The sequence below is a fragment of the Triturus cristatus genome, chromosome 3_1 (genome assembly GCF_964204655.1).
Source record: "Triturus cristatus chromosome 3_1, aTriCri1.1, whole genome shotgun sequence".
Lineage (NCBI taxonomy): Eukaryota > Metazoa > Chordata > Amphibia > Caudata > Salamandridae > Triturus > Triturus cristatus.
This window is the reverse complement of record NC_140583.1, coordinates 479,683,128-479,704,739: the sequence shown is the minus strand read 5'-3', so window position 1 is coordinate 479,704,739 and position 21,612 is coordinate 479,683,128. Positions and strand designations below refer to the sequence as shown.

At 43.4% G+C, this 21,612-nt stretch overlaps 1 protein-coding gene across 1 annotated transcript in view; it reads left to right on the top strand.

Annotated features, from left to right (window-relative positions):
* Positions 1 to 21,612, top strand: part of IL16 (interleukin 16) — a 482,340-nt gene that overhangs the window by 243,502 nt on the left and 217,226 nt on the right. The window contains exons 7-8 of the mRNA XM_085644300.1: positions 7,408 to 7,481; positions 7,573 to 7,789. Coding sequence (XP_085500426.1) covers positions 7,408 to 7,481; positions 7,573 to 7,789 — 291 coding nt within the window. The remainder of the gene's footprint in view (positions 1 to 7,407; positions 7,482 to 7,572; positions 7,790 to 21,612) is intronic.

Here is a 21,612-nt window from a genome sequence, read left to right as displayed (position 1 = left end):
GTGTATTTTAACACCCCTTTATATGCTCAAATGACATTGTGTGCATATTATCACTTGTTTTCTTTTCTTGTATCAATTCCTGCATTTTCACATCGTGACCAGGCCAATATGACCGCCAGCTTTTTGGATTAAAGTAATGCACTGCTGATGATGACACATATTACATCACTCATGACATGGTCAGTGACATCACTGATGACATTTCTGATGACATCTCAAATGACATCATCTACGTGATCATCTGATGCACCTCCTCACACCCTAAAATACAGACTACCATTATCGAAACCATAGACACACCAATACTAGTACAGCTACAATATTCTTTGCACTATGCATGCAGACCTCTAATCAGCTACATAGCTTTGATACAGTCTTTTACATACTCAGTTAGTACCTATGCAGTCTAGGAATCCTTCTGTCTGTCCCATGCACTTCTCCATTCAACCCTCCAGCACTATCTACGTATCCTATCACTCTCTCAATACCTAAGCACTAATAAATTTAGCATGCACTCTCTTTGCAGCGGTGAAATTACTCCAGTTATTAGTCATATACTTAAGGAATGGCCTAGCCACTAACACAAGTGTAGGAACAATATTTTGTACACTATGAATGCAGACCTCTAACCAGCTACATACTAGTGATACACTCATCTAAATACCCGGTTAGTACCTATGCAGTGTAGGAATCCTCCTGTCTGTCCCATGCATTTCTCCAATCACCCATCCAGCACTATCTACTTATCCTATTACTCCACCAATACCTAAGCACTTATAAAATCACTATACACTCTGTTTGTAATACTGCAATTATTTTAGTTGCTAGTCATGAACTTATGGAATGGCCTAGCTACTAACATAAGTACATCTGTAATATTTTGTGCACTAACGAAGCAGACCTCTAACTAGCTACATACTATTGATACACTCTTCTAAATACCCAGTTAGTACTCATGCAGTGTAGAAATCATCCAGTCTGTCCCATGCACTTCTTTAATCACTTATCTACCACTATCTACTTATCCTATCACTCCACCAATACGTAAGCACTTATAAATTAAGTGTTCACTCTGTTTGCAGCACTGTCATCATTCCAGTTACTAGTGGTATTCTTATAAAATGACCTAGGCACCAACACAAGTACACATAAAATATTCTGTGCATAATCCCTACAATTCTCTAAGCATTTACATACTATTGGTCCACTCCATTACATACTGAAGTAGTACCCATGCAGCGTAGGATACCTCCTGTCAGTCTCATGCAATTCTTCAATCACCCATCCAGCACTATGTTCTTATTGTATCAGTCTGCCAATACCTAAGCACTTATGGGGCAGATTTACAAGCACCCTGCGCCACCAGTGCGTCACTTTTTGTAACGTAGTGATGGCGCCAGGCACTCCTTCATATTTACAAGGAGAGGAAAAGCCACCCTGCGTGGTTTTTCCTCTCCTTGTAAATACGACCCCTTCATACACAGAACTTTGCGTTGAAGGGGCGTCCCATAGGTGTTGCTGTGGGTGTTCCCACGCAACACCCATAGAACAAGACACATCTCCAGATTTATGAGAAATCGTAAATCTGGAGATGTGTGTGAATGCTGCGCCATCCTAGAGTTGGTGTAGCATGGCGCAACGAGGAGAATTGTTTTCATTTCTCCTCATTTTTTCCTCTTTCAATGCATGCTGCATTCCACAGCATACATTGAGAGAGGAAAACGCCTTTACTGATTGTTTTTGTGTAGGAAGGTGTCCCTTCCTGCTCAAGTGTTTCTGTGTGTTTGATACATATTAATTGTTGCCTAAATTATAGCTTTTTAAGTTTTTTGCTTGTTTCTGGTTTTTGCGGTGGGTATTGTTTAGTGCAAATTTCTCTTGTTTTTGACAGGCCATACCACCCCCTGTAGTGACTGGATTGTATTTGAATGAATGCTATTCACACATGTGCAAATTGTGCACCGCCTCATGATAGTCTCCAAACTATTTGTTCCAAATGCATGTGCTAATTTCCCATTCTGCATGGACTGTAATCCATGAAAGTATGGGAAAATGCATTGATTTGGCAGAGCAGAAAAAAATGGAAAAAGTCTCAAAGTTTTGAAAGGGCAAAAATTCAGCAAAGCTTGAGGAGAGAAAAAGAAAGAATGATAGAAATGGGTAAATAACTCCAAACTGTTTCTTAGAGAAAAAAATCTGACTAAAGGGCAAGCCACGAAAAGGACCATCACAGGAAATTGTACATACACCTCAAGAGGTGTAGGGATGGCAGAACACCTAAGGTAAGACATGAATTCCAGGTCTCCAATATTATTCATAACTAAGGTTACATTATATAAATGAAAAACAAATAATTCAATGTTAAAGTTAAACAGCAAATAAACGTATACATGGAGAACAAAACCTAACTACAGAAAGGGAGGAGAAGGGGTTAGAGAACAAAATACAGATGATAATCCACTGACCATGAAGACCAGACAACATACCATGATGAGATCAACAGAAACTATTTGCCTGTTATAAAACCAAAAAAAAAGTTGACAAATGTTACATATGTAGATATAACAGGCGATAAATATGAGAACAGCAGGAGAAAAGCATAGTTTAAATAGTAGAAAGGAACATCATCAAGCTAAACAGATATAATAAACAGATTATCATCAATTAGCATGAGCGCCAACCTCTATTTTTGCTACCCTGTGATGGTGAATAAAACCCTTTAAAATGTTAGGATCCGTATACGTTGTAGATTTCTCTTTTGCCTTAAAGAAACAAGGGTGCACAAAAACATATCTAGCATTCATGGTCTTAAGTTGAGATTGCAATGCCAGAAATGGTTTCCTTTAGTTAGCAGTCAGAGTTGACACATCTTGTGAAAAATAGACTGTATTTCTCGATTTTGTGATTTGGCAGTAGAGACGATCTCTATCAAGTCTGTAAATTGCAAAAAGAGTATGATAATACCGGTGGGCTTGGATCTAGATGATGCTGAGGATTTTTGATGTAGGCGATGGCCTCTTTGTATAATAAAAGGTGATCTGGTATCAGTGCAAACTTCGGATTTATTGATTGGAGAAAAGAGATCATGTCAGGGCCTTCTGCCCCTTTCAGAATACCATATAATCTGATGTTATTTCTCCTCTTTTTATTTTCCAAGTCTTCCGTTGCTTTCTTGAGTGGTTCAACATCCTTTGCCATTGAGAGACAGCAAGGACAGAATCCTCAATATCGCTAATGTGTTGTTCCATAGTGGACATTCCAGGAGACATTCCTAAGTAGTACTAGTTTCAGCTATAAACGGTCATAAGGCCCTTAGTTAATTGGTTAGTCAATGAAGATTAGGAGTTAGGAGGAGAGTCTGCATCTTTTCCCATCATTGGCAGAGATTTGTGAGAATTATCCAGACAGATGGACTTAATAGACAGTCACACACTTTTAATATTTTAATATTAACTCATTTAATTCTCCCCATAATGTGAGGAAAATACAGGTAGACTGTAATGAAGTAGTCAAATGGCAATGTGTGATTATATTAAAGTCCTGTACAAGTATTAGCTACAGAAAAGATGTAAAGTGATAATGGTTTATGATATAACCATCAGAGGAGAGGAAGCGGTGACTATAAATATTTCCAGAAAAATCGAGCTGCTCAATATATAGGGGTCTATTAGGATGGCGGGCAGACTCCAGTCAGCCCGCCACCCTAGTGGTGCTGGGACCGGCCGCTAGTGGTGTGGCGGTCCCACTGTGCCAATTAGGATGCGACCGCCACCGTGGCGGCCGCTTCCTGTATATTTAAGATTGTGGCGGGCGGTGCTGTATTCAGCACCTGCCACAATGTTAAAAGGGCATGTTGTGCATTTGCATGCACAACGTGACAGGCACCGCGTGGTGCCTGCCACCTTGTGCATGCAAATGTCGGGGGTACGATGGGTACCCCCGCAACTGCAGCCACCCACCCCTCCATCCCCCTGGGGGCCCGCAACAGGCCCCCAAAGGCATTCTCTGCATGTCTTTCCATGGCGGAGTCTCCGCCATGGAAAGGCATGAGACCGCCATGATAGTAATATGGATGGCGGTGCCTGAAGGCACCGCCACCATATTACAGGTCTTTTCTGCCCGGTAGGCAATCGGGCGGATTGCCTACCAGCAGAAAACTGGTGGACGGTCTTTCCGTCCTCCTGGGTCCCCACCGCCATCATGATATGGCAGGGGGGAAATGTTAGACGGGCGGATGGAAATGGCGGGTGGATCGCCACTGTCATACGGGCAGTGGCGATCCGCCTGCCATCCTAATAGACCCCATAGTATCTACTGGAAAGGATCATTTTGTAGAAGAAAAGAGATAATAGTAATAAATATTCTTCCATTTGAGAGCAACAAAACTGCCTCTATACATTTATTTAGCATGCAGCAATAAAATACAAAAATATTCAGTGGCTCCTCAGTGATATGCATGAGTCTATAGAGACAAAACTGAATGGCAGGCACAATACTCCATGAGCAAAAAACTAGTTTAGTTTATCATCTTACTGAGAGAAAACATCAATAAAGCTTGCCAGTATGTGTCACAAGTGTGACTTCAGCCGTGGTCACGTTCTCCTTAGAGGAATGCCACCATCTTCACTGGTATCCAAGCCACAACACCCAAGGGTGAGGTGTAAAATACATTTGTAATTATCAGCTGTGGTAAATACGACAAAACTTGTAATTCTGAACACAAACAGGTTTGCGCATCACACCAACCCACTCATAATCAGTGCCTATGTGTGTGTGCATTTAATGAAATAGAGAGAACGTTACCAAAGACTTTTTGAGAAATTTGGTTGTTAGTTGACTGAGGTGTGAGCCCTGATCAAGCAACAGCCCCAATCCCTCGTAGGGTGAACCACAAAAAGTCACTAAATTAACCTGTGCTTAACCCTGGGAGGCTTGGCACAAAACACAGTGAGGCTTAACTTAGAAACAATGTGTAAAGTATTTATTCAGCACACAAACAGTAATAAATTGTAAACACAAGACAAGCAAAAACCCAAACCATTTTCGAAAAATAGAGTACATTTTAATAAATAATTTGACACCATACAACAAAAATACTATCAGTAGTACCAAAGTTTTTAATGAAAGTTTTTTTTAAGTGAAATCTAGCACCTAATAGATCACAGCGCCAACAGCGGACTTCTAGTCACGCAAGACCGGGTCAAAGTCGAAAGTTAAGGCGGACCACGATGGAGTGCGGTTCGGATACAAGAAGTGGATTTGGCCTGATCAGCGATTATCTTTGGATTTAGAAAAATTCTTGAAGAAAAATATCTGAGAAGGTAAAGTTCAGTGGGGGAAGGATGCAGGAGGTGTTCTGTGGAGGGAGCGTTGTTGTCGGATGGCCTTGGGTTGAAGCCGTAGTGAAGATTTCCACGTTCAGACTTAGATGCTGCATTGGAAATCGAAAAACTCCATAGGGACGAAGCAGAGTGGTGCAGCTGAAGACAGTTTGATGAGGTCGGATACCCCTGTGGCGAAGGGCAGCTGAAATGGATTTGTCATTCTGACCATGGATGCACCTTGGACGTATATGCACGGTGGTTTGTTCCGGTCTCCTCCTGGTTCTCATAGCACTTTTGGCCAAATTTTGTCTAAGTCCTTCATTTTGTAAATTGCTCATCTGGCACCTTTAGCATCACTACCAATGGTCCAGGACTGGTGGGATGTCTCTTGGCAGTTCAGGACTCACTCAGGCTGGGTCCAAGTGCGGGTTGAAGATGGTAGGATCCTTTTATGACCAGGACTCACTCAGGCTGGGCCCAGGTGCGGGTTCAGGATGGTAGGATCCTTTTATGTCCCTGTGGCTCTGAACAGGAGGCCAGCAAACTAGCCATTATAGTCACACCTGGCAATCCTGGATGCAGGTGAAGATGCAGGGCTCAACAGCAGCTGGCCTCTAGGGGTTCAAGGCAGGCTTCAGGCAGCAAAGCAGTCCTTCCAGGTACAGCAGCAGTCTGGCAGAGTGCACAGCAGATCACAGCAGCAGGTAGTCCTCTGAGAGACCTTCTTCAGGTCCATTAGTGAACTAAAGAGTGGATCTGAAGGTCCTATTTTTATACCCTGGTGCCCTTTTTCTAGAATGTAGGAGAAGTTTCTGCAAAGGTTCTTTCAAGTGCATGGAATTTCATGACTCTCCTGCCCTGGCTCCAAGTTGGCTGCAGTGACAATACAGGGTCGTTAAGCCCTTTGTGTAAAAAGGCAGAGCACAGGCTATTCAGGGGTAAGTGGGACTGTCCTCTGCTCTGCCCCACATCTTGCTAGTTGATGGTCCATTGAAGCACACCTAATCCCTCTACTGAGTGACTGTCTGCAAGGAATTCACAAAGTCTTAACTGTCAGCTACATCCAATCTAGTGACCCAAGACAAGCTGCAGGCAAAAAAGGCTAAGGGAAGGAAAATAGCAACTTTCTAAAAGTGTAATTTTCAAAATTGTAATGAAAAATCCGACTTTATAATTAAAAAAGGGGTTGGCATTACAATTTCATAGGTACTGAACATGACATGTCTACCTGCTCTCAATTAGGAATTACAGCTTATTGATTGTAATAAGCTACCCCCAATGTTATTCTGGTTATTCTGTGGGAGGGGTTGGCCTCATAGTAGTGAAAAAATGAATTTGGGAGTTTTATACTACCAGGACTTGCAAAACTTATAAGTGTATGGCCAATCTTTCAATTACACGACACCCTACCCTATTGTCTACCTAGGGCCTTCCTTAGTGGTGACCTATATATATTAAAAAGGGAGGATAGGGAGGTTTAAATGCCAAGTCGATATAGTAGTGTAACACTACATTCTCATTCAGGCTGCAATGGCAAACCTGGGACATGTTTTATAGGGCTACTTAAGTGTGTGGCACAATAAGCGCTGCAGGCCCACTGGCAACATTTAATTTATGGGTCCTAGATATATGGTATGGCACTCTACAAGAGACGTCCAAGTAAATTAAGTATGCAAATTGGGCATAAGCCAGTTTGACCATGTTTTAGGAAGGGAGCACACGCACCTTATTACTGGTTAGCAATGGTAAAGTGAACAGAGTCCTAAGGCCAGCAAAAATTAATTAAGCACAAATTGGAGAGTAAATGGCAAAAAGTGACTTTGAAGAGAGGGCCAGGTCCAACAGTCTTCTAGAACTTTGTCTCTATGATGAATGCTTACTTTCTGCAATGTGGCTTCAAGTGATCAAGCACATCTCCTACTCATAAAATACAGACTGTAAAACAACTTTCCTTCCTTCTTTTCACTTCCGAAGTGTGGGGCTGAAGAAATATAGTACCTTATAAAACAAATGTTCAGCTATGCACTCTTTTTTCACCATGTGTGCTGCGAAACCACGCAATGTCAATGCGTTATTCTTGCAGGTGATGAAATACTGGAATTGAATGGAGAGTCCATGAATGAATTAACCCATTATGATGCGCTACAAAAATTTAAGGTGAAACCCTATACATTTTATATTCTGTTTAGAGAAAAGTGCGTCTGACGTCAAGTCTTTGATGTTTACATGACATGTTTTTTTATTCTAGCAAGTGAAGAAAGGGTTGCTCATGCTGACTGTGCGCACTGGCCTGGGCACACCTCATTCTGCTTCAGGCTACCTCTCCTCCCAGCTGTGCCGCTCCATAAGCTCCAGTTCCTGTGCTATGAAGGAAAACTTCCCTTTGAAATCTAGTACCTCTCCTTGTGTTTCAAATGTCATTAACCCCAATGACAGGGTCTTGATGGAAGTTACCTTGAATAAAGGTAAGAACTGAAGAAGCATTCCTGATCATCTGCCTAATTCCGCAAGCAAATGCTGTCTTGAATGAAAACCAAGCATGCACAGAACATGTATTGGTTAATTTTGTGCTGTATTAAATGTTTTTAGTTGCATACATGTTATGTGTTATTGTCGTCTGCTCAGGGTGTTAGAATATAGGTGCTGTTAATTGTCCATCCTGCATGTGTGGGCCCTCACCAAAGGTGAATGCACATAATAAGGTAAAAGACAATTAACAGTTCTTAATGTCCAGCCTCATGATGGTAATAATGCTAGTAGCACCAAACAGATCACAGCTTATTGGTGGAAAGAGTGGATAATATGCACAGTTGGCAACTGCCTGAAGAACGAAACAACTCTGCTTGAAAGCCTCACTTGCATCATTTTTGGAACTGCCCTATAAATTACATATATTTTTATATACTTCTTTCTTTATGTCTTATGCTCAGCCATTGCAGAATATATTGATAGTTTTGCATTAGTGCCCCAGGCAGATGAAGCAGCATGTGAAGTGGATAATGAAGTGAATGAGTGTGCCTTAATAGAGTTAAAGCATCTAACTGCTCATGGACTTCCCTTAGAGGTGAATTACAGAGACAGCTGGGTCTCAGGATGAATGGTTGAAGTAAATTATATGTCTCTAGGAACATGGTAGGTAGGAGAGAAAAACAAATTCTAATGTAAGGGTTAATACAAAATGCAGAATGCATGCTCATGAAAAGCTGGGATTCAACAGTGAATCATTTCATGTTGTCGAAGCCCATGTTTGTAAAAAAACTACATTGTTTGCTAGAATAGGTAGCTGTCCAATGAGTAGAAGGGGCGCTGAATGTTTCTATTTTTAAATCAGAGATAGAAGATTTGTCTGTAAATGGAGGCCAGATGTCTTATGTTTTAAGCGTGTTTCAGATCATGTAGAAGATTGTGTTAAGGGAGCAAGTTTTTCTGTATCTGAATCTTCTGGTATAATCATTAAATAACCCCTACCACTGGTCATATGGACCTTTGCTCATCGACTAGGAGATATAGGGAGCGATCATCTACATAGCAATACATTGATAAAGACTTTCAGTTCTGTCAACAAAGAGAATTAGCATGAGTAAAAGTTTTCTTTTTTTAATCTTTTAGTTTTTCATTTATTTATTCATTAGGTATTAGTCTTCGGATTTCATCATCTGAACTTAATATAATCCATTGATCGATATTTTATAAAAAAATAGAAGAAAATGTTTTTTAGAATTACAGCTAATATAGTAATAATACAACAAGCGGGTTCCTCAAAGGAAATTTCCTATTCTAAATAAGCTGGCATAATGAGAGAAAAAGGTGTCAGCTCGAAACCCAATGAAGAGTTCTGATGAGCGAGAGAAATATATATGCCAGTATGAAGCCTTTGCATTATAAGCTGGGAATTATTGTTAGCTCAAAAGTATCAGTAGATAATTCAGTAAAGTCTAAGTAAGGCAGCCTCTCATGAAGAAAATGCAACAGAAACCTAAAGGCTGGTCGTCAGGGAAGGAATCCTTCTCTGCTTCAAGAACACGCTCTAATATAAACACACAAAGTCTATTTTGCAACATTATTTTCCTCCTTCTTATGAGTCCTTCAATAGAATATCAGCAAACTCCTGGGAATAAGCAACCTCCCCAGTTTTTCAGAGGTGCATAATAAGTAACCCAGGGTGGAACTGGCATAGTGCCTCTACGCGGAGTTCCATGGAGTTGGAAAAAAACTCCATGGAACTCCGCTTCACTCCCTCCCCCCTCCCTAATTATTTATAAAAAAATTTTAAAAGACACTTACCTGCTGTAACTTCCTCCTCCTCGCCATGGCTGCTCTCCTTCCTCGTCCTCGCTGTCCTTGTCCATTGGAAATCCTTATGTTACTATCTAAAGCTTGCATGTATTCCTGAAGTAGTCTAAAATAAACATTAGTTGAAAACTCTTCTTTTGAAGAATCTATAAATAAAGCCTTTCATTTCATCTCATCTATTGTGTGTGCAGGCTTTGTAGTGCAGGTGTAGATCTAAGTGTCTCTATCTCTGGTGTAAAACTCATTCCAACTAAAACGATTATAATAGCTAATATAACAACTATTAGTGTGACAATAATCACTATTCTACATTAAGCTTTGGTAAGGATATACATGTTTGTCTATAGTCAGACCTTAGTAGAATATAGCAGCAGGCAGTTACAAACGTGTCAAACTTTTGATGGTCATCTTACATTTATTTCATTTATTTTTTTCAGCTTATGTAAAAAAAAAATTGGTGAGACATCCCTAGCCCTATTCCATCGTCATTTAAATGTGTTATCCCTACTCTTCTCCTGCAACCTTCGCCCTAGGAAATTCTTCTGAATTCTTTTTCTTCACTTTCGTCAATTGTATATAGTCAACTTCATATTTTCAGTCTTTTAATTTTTGATTTTAAACAAAGTTTTTTATTTATTGTTTTAGTTGATTTTGTTTTGAGTGCTAGTCTAGTTGTTCATTGTAATGTTTGTTTCAGAAATCTTATTTAATCAATGCTAGTTCTCAGTGTGGCCTGTCATGGAAGTTCAAATATCTCTGATCGCAGTTAATTAGGATTTTGGCCTGATGCGTTTGGCACATTCTCTGCATAGTAGGTCCATTCAGGTGCTGAAATCCTACAATCAGGTACTCTCACTCTCTTGGATCTCCTTGGTATATGTTGATCTTCTTCTGTTTTGCTTATACCTCTTGATTCTGTCTCTTTGATGATGGTTTGCGGTATAGGTTCATTTGACACACCTGATCTCAGTTGCCTCCTACCATTTGGCCATTCTGATCTCCTTTGGGGTCTTTCTCTTCTCATACTTGTTCCTTCATCTGGATCATGTAATAGCACTTTTGATGCTTCAACAGTTCTTATATACTCAGCTCTCAATTCTTCTTCATCAGTGGGTATTTCCACACCGCTTTGCAAGATTTCAGGTACCTATGTAGGTGAGAGGTTTTGCTTTGCTTCACCCCCTCTCTGGTCTTTTAGGATGTGCTAGTGCAGGAGATATCAGATTTGGCTCAAAGAACACTACTTCTTCATATGGGCACCTTACTCTCTGAGAGTGTGGAGCATGCACCTAATTTGGTAACCTGGCCCATTTGACAGGAGTGTTGGTAATCAATAGGACCTGGTAGGGGCCTTTCCACCTTGTCCCTAGGCAGGATTTTCACACATGTTTCTTCACCAAAATCCAGTCACTCTTGTTAAAGTCGTGGCACTGCTCCTGATGTGGACTGGAAGTGACGGCTCCAACACGGTCTGAAACTGAACACACCACGTCAATTAATCAAGTAATCGAGTATCATGCCATCTGTGATGTTTACAAGCGCATTTGGAGGTAAAGCAGGAAGTCTCATAGCATGACCCATGAGGATTTCAAGAGGTGTTAATCCTGTTCTCATGTCCGGGGTGCTTTGAAGATTCATCAAAACCAATAATAAAGTATCTTGCCATTTCAATGAAGTGAATGCACAGACTTTGACCAATCGAGACTTCATTGGTCCATTTAACTGATCCACTGTTGCCAAAACCTCGGGACGATAGCTATAGTGTAATCTTTGTTCCACCTGAAGATCCACACACAGCATTCCAAGGACATTATTATTGAAATGGTTCTCTCGATCTGACTTCAGAGAAAAAGGGAATCCCAACCGTGGAATATGTTCATGTAACTGAAGCTAAGCTACAGTGAGACTGTTATTCTTCCGCATTGAGTAGGCTTCCACCCATCCGGAGAAAATGCACACTATAACCAGGACATAACTCACCCTTTTGCAAACAGGCATTTCAATGAAGCCCAACTGCATCCTGTTAAAGGGTCTTCCTGATATTTCAATGTGGCTAAGTGTTACAGGGGATCTTTTGCCTACATTTATCTGCTGACATGTAATGCACCTATGGCATAGCTCTTCAGCTAAAACTCTGAATCTGGGATTGAACCAATTCTGCCTAAACCGACTAACCATTGCATCCCTTCCAAGGTGTGCAGGGCCATGGAAATATTGTGTCATGAGGAAACCCAAATGTCCTTTGCATTTTTAACACATCAGTCTCTGATCCACCCTTGCTGTTCTTCCTCTGAAACGTTTTCCTGCAGTCTCTTGATTTCTTCCCAAGTGTCAGCTACTGACAACAACATCAAAAAGGTAGTGTCCTCTTTAGATTAATTTGCATATTCTCCATTAAATGTGACTGACATAGGTGCACAATATTGCACAACTTCATCAGCATATCAATTTCCAACGGTGACATAGTCATTGCCACTTCTTTGAGCTGCACATTTAACTGCTGCAGTCTCTTGGTGTAACTGCAAAGCTTCCAATAATCTTATGAAATGGTCCCTGTTTCTAATATGGGAACTTGATGATGTCATGAATCCCCTTTCTGACCATAACTGCCCAAAATCATGGACCCCACCAAAGCAATATTGAATTTATGTAAATATAGTCACTCTCAATTGAGTTGAAAGATAGCAAATTCTTGCAAGGGTAATTAATTCTGCCACCTCTGCAGAGGTAACTCCTCGAAGCCAGGAGGCTTTCACCGCTTCTTGAATTGTGCAGACTGTATAAACTGCTCTCAATGTTCCTTCATTGTCTCTTAGGCATGAATTGTCCACAAAGATTACATTATCAGGCTCATGGAGAGGTTAATCGTTAACGTCTGGTCTTGGCTTGGTGCATAAATCTGTAACATCTACGCCATCATGGAGCAAGACCTCTGACCTCCTGGTCAGGGAAACTGCTCTCCACTTGCGCAGCTCCCTAATTGCATCTCTGCCCCCAGCACCTCTCTGGTTCCAGGTAGGTGTTCGAGGCCCGCCTCCACCTGCAGGCTCCTGCCTGCTCCTAATCCCTGGTGGTCCTGTGGGAGAGCCTTGCTCTTCTGTTGGTCCGCTCTACTAGCCTTTCTGTTTGTTTTTCTGCTTGTTTCTGTTTTTTGTCTTATTGGTGCCTTTCTGTTTTTGTCTATCTGTGCCTTTCTGTTTTTGACTATCTGCTTGTCTGTGCCGTTTTTCTTTTGCTGCTTTCACTGTTTTACTTTTTATTTTTCCCCATTTGCCTTTTCACTCCCTTTTCCTGTTGCTGCTGCCCCCGTGGCCCCTCTTCCTTTGCGTGTTACTGCTCCCGCCTCCCAGATGCTCTCTCTCCACTGACCCCTACTTAATGGCGGCCACTGGGCGACAGGGTGAGCAAGACTTCTGACCTCCTTCCTGGTCAGGGTAACTGCTCTTACCTCGGGCAGCTCCGTCATTGCATCTCTGCCCCCAGCACCTCTCTGGTTCCAGGTAGGTGTTCTAGGCCCAACCCCACACGCAGGCTCCTGCCTGCACCTAATCCCTGGTGATCCTGTGGGCAAGACTTGCTCTTCTGCTGGTCCGCTTTGCTATCCTGTCTGTTTGTTTTTCTGCTTGTTTCTGTTTTTTGCCTTATTAGTGCCTTTCTGTTTTTGTCTATCTGTGCCTTTCTGTTTTTGACTATCTGCTTGTCTGTGCCGTTTTTCTGTTGCTGCTTTCACTGTTTTGCTTTTTATTTTTCCCCATTTGCCTTTTCGCCCCCTTTTCCTGTTGCTGCTGCCCCGTTGCCCCTCTTCCTTTGCGTATTACCGCTCCTGCCTCCCAGCTGGTCTCCCTCCCTCGACCCCTACCTAATGGCGTCCGCTGTGCGACTGGTAGAGCAAGACCTCTGACCTCCTGGTCAGGGAAATTGCTCTCCCCTCACACATCACTGTCGTCGCATCTCTGTCCCCAGCACTTCTCTGGTTCAAGGTAGGTGTTCGAGGCCCTCCTCCACCCACAGGCTCCTGCCTGCGCCTTATCCCTGGTGGTCCAGTGGGAGAGCCTTGCTCTTCTGATGGTCTGCTCTGCCTACCTTTCTGTTTGTTTTTCTGCTTGTTTCTGTTTTTTGTCTTTTAGTGACTTTCTGTTTATGTCTATCTGTGCCTTTCTGTTTTTGGTTATCTGTCCGTCTGTGCCGTTTTTCTTTTGCTGCTTTCACTGTTTTGCTTTTTATTTTCCCAGTTTGCCTTTTTGCTTTTCCTTTTAACACCGCTGCTGCCCCCGCGGCCTGATCCCGCCCCCGCCTCCCAGCTGCTCTTCCTCCCCCTACCCTACTTAATGGCGGCCGCTGCACGGCCCCGCAGCGGACATGCTCAGCGGGTGCGCCACTGGTGCAATGGCTGGCGTGGCAAAGGCAAGCCCGTCTGCACCTGACCGGGACCAGTGCCAAGGACCCTGGTTCTCTGACCCCCATCGCTACTACTCAGCAACCCTCCACACAGTCAACCCTAGATGCAACAACAACTGCCAACTCTCCATGCCAAGCACCACCAAAGGCCCGTTCTCCTGCCGACACTGCGTCTGTACCTTCACTCACCTCGGGACCCGGGCAGCCACCTCTCACCCACCGGACACCATCGCACCCAAACCCCTTAGCTGCATCCTCCTCAATGTACGCTCCCTGCACAGAGACGCGGTAGAATGTGGGACCTCCTCTACACCCTCTCGCCCGATGTCACTTCCTCACAGATACCTGGACCAACGCCAACCCTGCACCTGACATCGCAACTGCCATCCCGACGGATACAAGATCCAGAGGAAAGACCGCCCCAACCACCTCGGAGGAGGCCTCACCATCGTCCACAAAAGCTCCCTCCGACTGACAAGCTCCATATCAAATGACTCTGCACCCCCTATGGAACACATCCACTTCCAGATCCAGGTCACCCCAGAAAATCTCTATGCGGAACTCCCGCCTACAGACCTTCTGGATCACACGCCCCATTCACCAACACCATCGGAGACCACATCGCGCCCCACGGCCTCACCTCCACGGACTACTTACTCCTCAGAGACCTGGATTTCCACTTTGACAACCTCAGTGACCCAAACTCCACCGCCCTCCTAGACAACCTCACCAATATCGGACTGAAACAACTCTTCACCACCCCCACCCAAAAGGCAGGACACACCCTCGACCCCATCTTCACCCAAGGAATCAGTATTTGATTCAGTCACACCACGCAGCCCCTCTGGATGGACCACCACTGCATCCACTTCTCTCTCTCAAAACCCACCACACACAAGCCAAGGCCATGCCCCCGCGCAGAAACTGGAAAAAGATCCCTGAAGAGCACCTCGCCTCTGCCGTCAGCCGCACTCCTTCCCCCACCACGACCGACGCCAACTCTGCAGCCAACAAACTCCAGAGACGCCAGCTCGCACCCCTCCAGAACTCCGACAGACAACACACCACGAAAGCCACCTGGTTCACCACAGACCTCAGAGAATTCAAGAGCTTGTGCCGACGACTTGAGAAATCTTGGAGGAATAGCTAAACTCCTGAAGCACGCACCGCCGACAGGACCGCCACTACAGCACACCACCCAACTTATTAAAGCTACGAAAAGGAACTTTATCCAGAACAGAATCTTCATCAACTCCCGCAACTCCAAGGAACTCTTCAACATCATACAAGAATTCACCAGACCCCCCAGCGAAACCTCTGACATCCCCCCTCCCAGGACCTATGCAACAAACTCGGCTCCATCTTCCACCACAAGATCAGGGCATTCTATGACAACTTCGACGAACAGGACCAAGGCACCGACCCAACACCTTCCACCAGCGACTTCACTCAGCCAACCATCCACCCCTGTCACCACAGAAGACACCGCAAAGACCATTAGGAGCCTACAATCTGGAGCACCCACTGCCCTCTGCACATCCTCCACAGGGCCTCCTCTGCCATCGCACCAGAACTACGACTGACAATCAACTGCACCCTCGACACAGGCACGTTCACCATTTACTGGAAACGCGCAGAAGTCAAACGCCTCCTCAGGAAGCCCTCCACAGACCCGATGGACCTCAAGAACTACAGGCCTATCTCCCTCCTCCCCTTCGCCGCCAAAGTCACAGAGAAGATCGTCAACATCCAGCTAACGAACTTCATAGAATTCAACGACATCCTCAACACATCTCAATCTGGCTTCCGCAGCAACCACAGCACAGAGAACGCCCTGCAAAGTACCCCAAGGATCCTCCCTCAGCCCACGCTCTTCAACATCTACATGGCCCGCCTCGCAACCATCATCAGAAAAGGCGGACTCAACATAATATCCTACACTGATGACACTCGGCTCATCCTCTCCCTCACCAAGGAACCGGACATCACCAGGCACAACTTCCAGGAAGAAATGAAGGTCATCTCAACCTGGATGAGCAGCAGCTACCTGAAGCTCAACTCATAGAAAACGGAAGTCCTCATCCTAGGATCCACCCCCTCCATGTGGGATGACAGCTGGTGGCCCCCTGCCCTCGGCAACTTCCTCACCCCCATGGACAACGCCAGCAGCCTCAGCATCATACTCGACTCCTCCCTCACAATGAACCGACAGATCAACGCCGTATCCTCCACATGCTTTAATACCCCCTGCATACTCCGCAAGACCTTTAAATGGATCCCCCCTGATTCCATGAAAACCGTGACCAACGCACTCATCACCAGCAGGCTGGACTATGGGAATGCCCTCTATGCCTAAATCAACAAATCTCTACTCCACAAACTCCAGACCATCCAGAACGCCGTAGCCAGACTCGTCCGCAGCATCACACGTCGACCACATCACCCAGCTCCTACGAGGCCTCCACTGGCTCCCTGTCGAAAAAAAAGTGACCTTCGAGCTGATCACACACGCCTACAAAGCCCTCCACAATATTGGACCCCAATACCTCAACAAAAGATTATCCTTCTACATCCCCAAGAGAAACTTCCGCTAAACTGACCTAGTCTTGGACGAAATCCCCCGCATCCACAGAGCCAAAACAGGAGGCAGATCCTTCTCCTACACTGTGGCCAAGACCTGGAACGAATTCCCCTCTGCATCAGACGAAGCCCCACACTGCAAGCATTTAGGAAGAGCCTCAAGAATTGGATTTTCATATGACCGGAGCTGCCCGAAACCCCATACCCCAGCGCCTTGAGACCCTCACGGGTGAGTAGTGCGTTCTAAAAATCCCTGATTGATTGATGTACAATTTCATCCCTATTAATTTAATTCTCAGGTAATGGTAATAATGTAGCAGGATTGAGCATCTGACATCTTTTCAAAACATTGTTATTGGCAGCAAGTATGTGTTGTTCATACTTTGTAAGTCTTCTGTTTGTCAGATACTGCGTCTTTGTATGTGTGAACAGTATCTCCACCGAGTGAGGGACTATCACTGTAAGAGGATATCTCAACACTATGCTCTTACATCTCTCAATTCTGACACCAACTGCTGCAACCATTTGGATCAAGTGTAGCTGAAAAATATGTCAAAGTCTTTGAGAGTCTCCATGTATCTTAGTATGCAATGAGAGAGCACAAACTCCCTCTCACTGCAAAACAATGTGAACATCTTACTGTAATCAGGCATTCCTATCTCTCAGCTCTAGGAAAGCTTTCAAGCAATCGTGGTCCCATGGAAGTGGACCAGGCACATCTTTGAAAAGTTTTGGTACTCACTGTCGACAGTTGCCAACCTTTCCCAGCTACATTCTGACCTCTCTCTGAGTTTCTCTGTGGACTTTGTTCCTGTTACACTTTTCTCATTCCCTTCTCAATTAAATGTCCCACATATTTGCTCAGTGACACCCTGTGTCCATTTTCAAGAAAACAGTCTAAAAGAGCAATTGTATCCTGTTTTCATAATTCTTGCATACTTGATGACACCAGTAGGTTGCCAATGTATTGTACAAGAACTGAATTGCCAGGCATCTGCAGAGACTCAAGATTCTTTTTCAAGATCTGATTAAAGATTGAGGGACTTGCCGCATACCCTTGGGAGACTCGGCACCATGCCAAAACTATCAATAAACACAAATAAGAACAGAATAGAGAAAACGGCCTGACAAAGATCCACAACGGTAAAACACTTTGCGGTGCAGGAGATCTGAAATAGTACTGTTGCTGGATTTGATACCACGGTACAGCTGTGTTGTAAAAAACTTTCAAAGATCCTATTCAAGCCTAAATTTCCCTGAAAAATCCCATACTTCCATTTTAACAGTATATCTTTAATCAGGAGGTAGATCCTCTACCGTTCTCACAGGATATAATCCTACAGCTGATTCATATATAATAGTGCAATTTAACTTTCAAAAAAGATCTCTTCCTAACAGATTTACAGGACTTGAATCACGTAACACAAATTGGTGATCTTCCTCAAATAAACCTATTTTTACAGGGATTTTCTTTAACCAGCTCAGTTATTTGCTTATTTCTAACACCTACAGCTTGGAGCTTCTTTCCCGAAAGGGGCAAGTCTGAGACTTAAGCTGTTCTAACAGTGGAACGGGTAGCTCCTGTGTCAATAAGAAATTACACTTGGTGGCCATTAACCTCTAATTCTATATATGGTCCACCTTGGTCTACCTCCTCGACTGCTCCAAGTACGCAATCTTCCTCCCCCCTCAGGCACCGTCATTGTGAGTTGTCAGAATCGAACGTTCGTTCTCCAACATAGGGAACTGTTAAAAGGGGTTCAGATTTTTGAATAGATTTGAATTTTTCATCATTACCTGACCCAAATTTTGTGGGACCATCGGAGCTTGTGGGACTTGCATCATGGGAACTTGTGATTGCATTAGCATCTGCATTCATTGAACTGAAACCTGAACTGCAACATTTTGCATTCGCGTTTGATTTACCCCTTTCATTTGTCCATCACTACTATCTCGATTTGGATTCTGTATGCACTTTCTCTTCTAATGCCCGAGTCTGGTACAATGGTGACAAGGAGTTGATTTTTTTCAACATTGCAATCTCTATTCCTGAATTTGGATCAACTGAAACACCTTGACCTCTTCCCTGTGAGACACCAACCTGAAAACCAGCATCTTGCATTTCACCAACATTTCCTCCATGCAATTGATTCTGAAATTCCTTTTGAGCCAGTTCAGGCAGCGCTAACTTAAACCGCTCCTTTAGTCTCTTCTGCTTAATTTCCTGCTCACCACTACAGTGCTGTGCATACCTCAGGATCTCATCTAAAGGTATTCTGTTGTATATGCATAATGATCTCTGGTCGCAATCTAAGAATAAACTGTGACATAAAACTCCATATATATCCCTTTTCAGTTTTTTATTTCACTGTGTTGTTTGAATGCCTGTAACCATTGTTTATAGTAAGCATGCACCGATTCTTTAGCTTCTTGTAACCACCTCATCATACTTGGTCTTTACCTCAGGTGAGGATGCATGAGTATGTGCATCCTTTTGGAGGCGCAGAACATGGCCATTGCACGGCTATCTTGAATTCGTCCCACAAATCACTTGGTACCACACTATCAAAGATAGTATTCAAGCTTGTCCACAAAATCTTTGAAATGTTTACAAATCTTTCAGCTTGTGTATACCACTGTTCAGGATTCTCTCTCAGATTTGGAAAGTTGTTCATAAATGTTGCATGATCACCTCTACTACGCAGTGCATGAACATACATCGGTATTTCCCTCATAGGAAAGATTTAAACCCTCATCTTCATTTGAGGGTGCTGGTGGTGACTTATCATTCATTTTGGTGGTTTTTATTTATTTCTTTTTTCTTTATCTTTTTCTTTGCCCACTTACTCTCTAACCTGTCAAAATCGCTCCATTTAAGGCTGCACTTTACCAATTCCGCAATGTGTAATCTCATACCGAAGATCTCATTGTCACAATAGCGCCATTATCTACTTGTGCCCTGAAATATTTTTGTAAGGGTACACTCTTGGAAAAATCCACCTCGTATTTTCCTGCCAATTCAGATAATTTATCATAAGTAGCAGCTTCACGTCTTGTGATCTCCTTACTTAGATATACCAACAAATTCTCCTGGTATTGATTCAAACATGAAATATCTAAGCATCCTCTAATAATCTCCTCTAATTCCACATTCAATTATGGGACATTTAAGGATCTCGCTCTTCCTGGCAAGTTGATGGTGTCTCTGTTTCTCCCACCATTTATTTTATGAAGTTTCTTCAAACCATGGGCTAAACATCCCATCGTCAAATGATTCCGATTTGTTAAGTCTTTATTTCGACCATACTGATCATAAAAGACAAGAAATATATAACATCACAATAAAGCAAAAAGAGAACAATATATACATAGTCTCCAAATCTTATCAATAACAATACAAGACAAGATGGTAATACATAATAAAAGACAGGCAAATTTATTTTTGGTTTAAAAAATCTCATACAAACATAAAAAAGTTTAAAATCAGTACAAGCCGTTGACGATGGCTAAAAGAAATGATCTTACATTACATCTAAAATTCTAAAACCATAAATCCCAGTGCTGGCTAAGGGCCATGATACATGCTCAAACTGTAGAAGACAGTGATTACGAATAGTCACTGTCGCAGTCTACTTGCATTCGATCATATGACGGATTCTCCACACCCATCCTGGAAACTTCGCTAGGGCGATCACGATTGCCTCCTGTGTGCTTGTCTTTAGTATTCGCAGTGCGGTAGCACTCGCCTGGTGCCAATGTTCAAGCAAATTGATTTAAGCCATTTGCTCCGTGGAGAGCTATATGCTGGGCATACAAATAGGATGTGAGGAATTGTCTCGTCCACATTATGGCAGTATGTGCATTTGCTGTCTAGGGAGTGGTGCCAGGTTTTAGTGAAAACTTTAATCGGTAAAGTGCCTGTCCGAAACTGGAAGAAACGTTTCCTGTTAGCGGGCTCAGTTATGAAGTCCCAGAAGTCTTCATACAGAGGGTCCGGCTTATGTTCCAGGAAGATACTGGTCAGTGATGATGAGCTAGAAGATCACAGATTGCCAGCTCTAATCATAGCCCAGTATGCTTCTTTAAAAATCTTTTGGGGGGGAAACGTGTTATTCTCCGGGTCATCCCACAAGTGCCTCATGCCCATGTTCACAAGGGAGCTTTTTACCCGCTGTAAACAGCTGATCTTGTGATTGTTATCAGCATCTCTAATATCTTTGAGTGCTTGGGCATAGTGGGCTAGCTCCGAAGTGGACCACAGTCATCTCCAGTAGGCCAATGGTCTAAACCTAGCAACTCTGCCAGGGTGTTACACCCCAGATCAAAATATAGGGGTGTGAGTGGAGTGCTTTGGGGAAGGCCAATTAGACCTCTCACAAATCTGTTTTGGGCCAGGGCTAATGGGGACAGATTTTCGAACCCCCAGAGTTCTGCACCATAAAGTGTGGAGGCCATAACCTTGGTGTTATTTATCTTCAGTACAGGACCAACCGGCTTAGTCTGGGAGAGCCTATATTCTTTCAAAAGTGCTCCAATAAGCTGGGAGTGCTTAAGCGCCATGATTTCTATCTGAGGTTTCCAGTCCAGTTTACGGCCAACGGTTATTCCAAGGTATGTAAATATATCTGCTTGTCCCAGTGGTTCCTCATTCATAACATCCCTTGACTTGATTACTTTATGTTTGTGCAGCACCATGAATTTGGTTTTGTCCACATTTACTACTAACTCATGTGCCTTGCAAAATGACTCAAAGCGTGTTAACGCTCGTTGCAACCCAACTTGTGTTTTTGATAAAATTAGGGTAGCATCAGTGAACATGAGTATTGGGACCTTTTTGCCTGCAACGACCGGTGCGTCGGTGGAGAACACTGAAAAATATTTAACCACCCCGTTTATAAACAATGAGAACAGGGTGGGAGCCAAAACGCACCCCTGTCGCACCCCTTTGAGAATTGGGAACCTAGGTGTAATGTTTCCTTGTGAACCCCAACGAACCTGTGCATAATTGGATTCATGC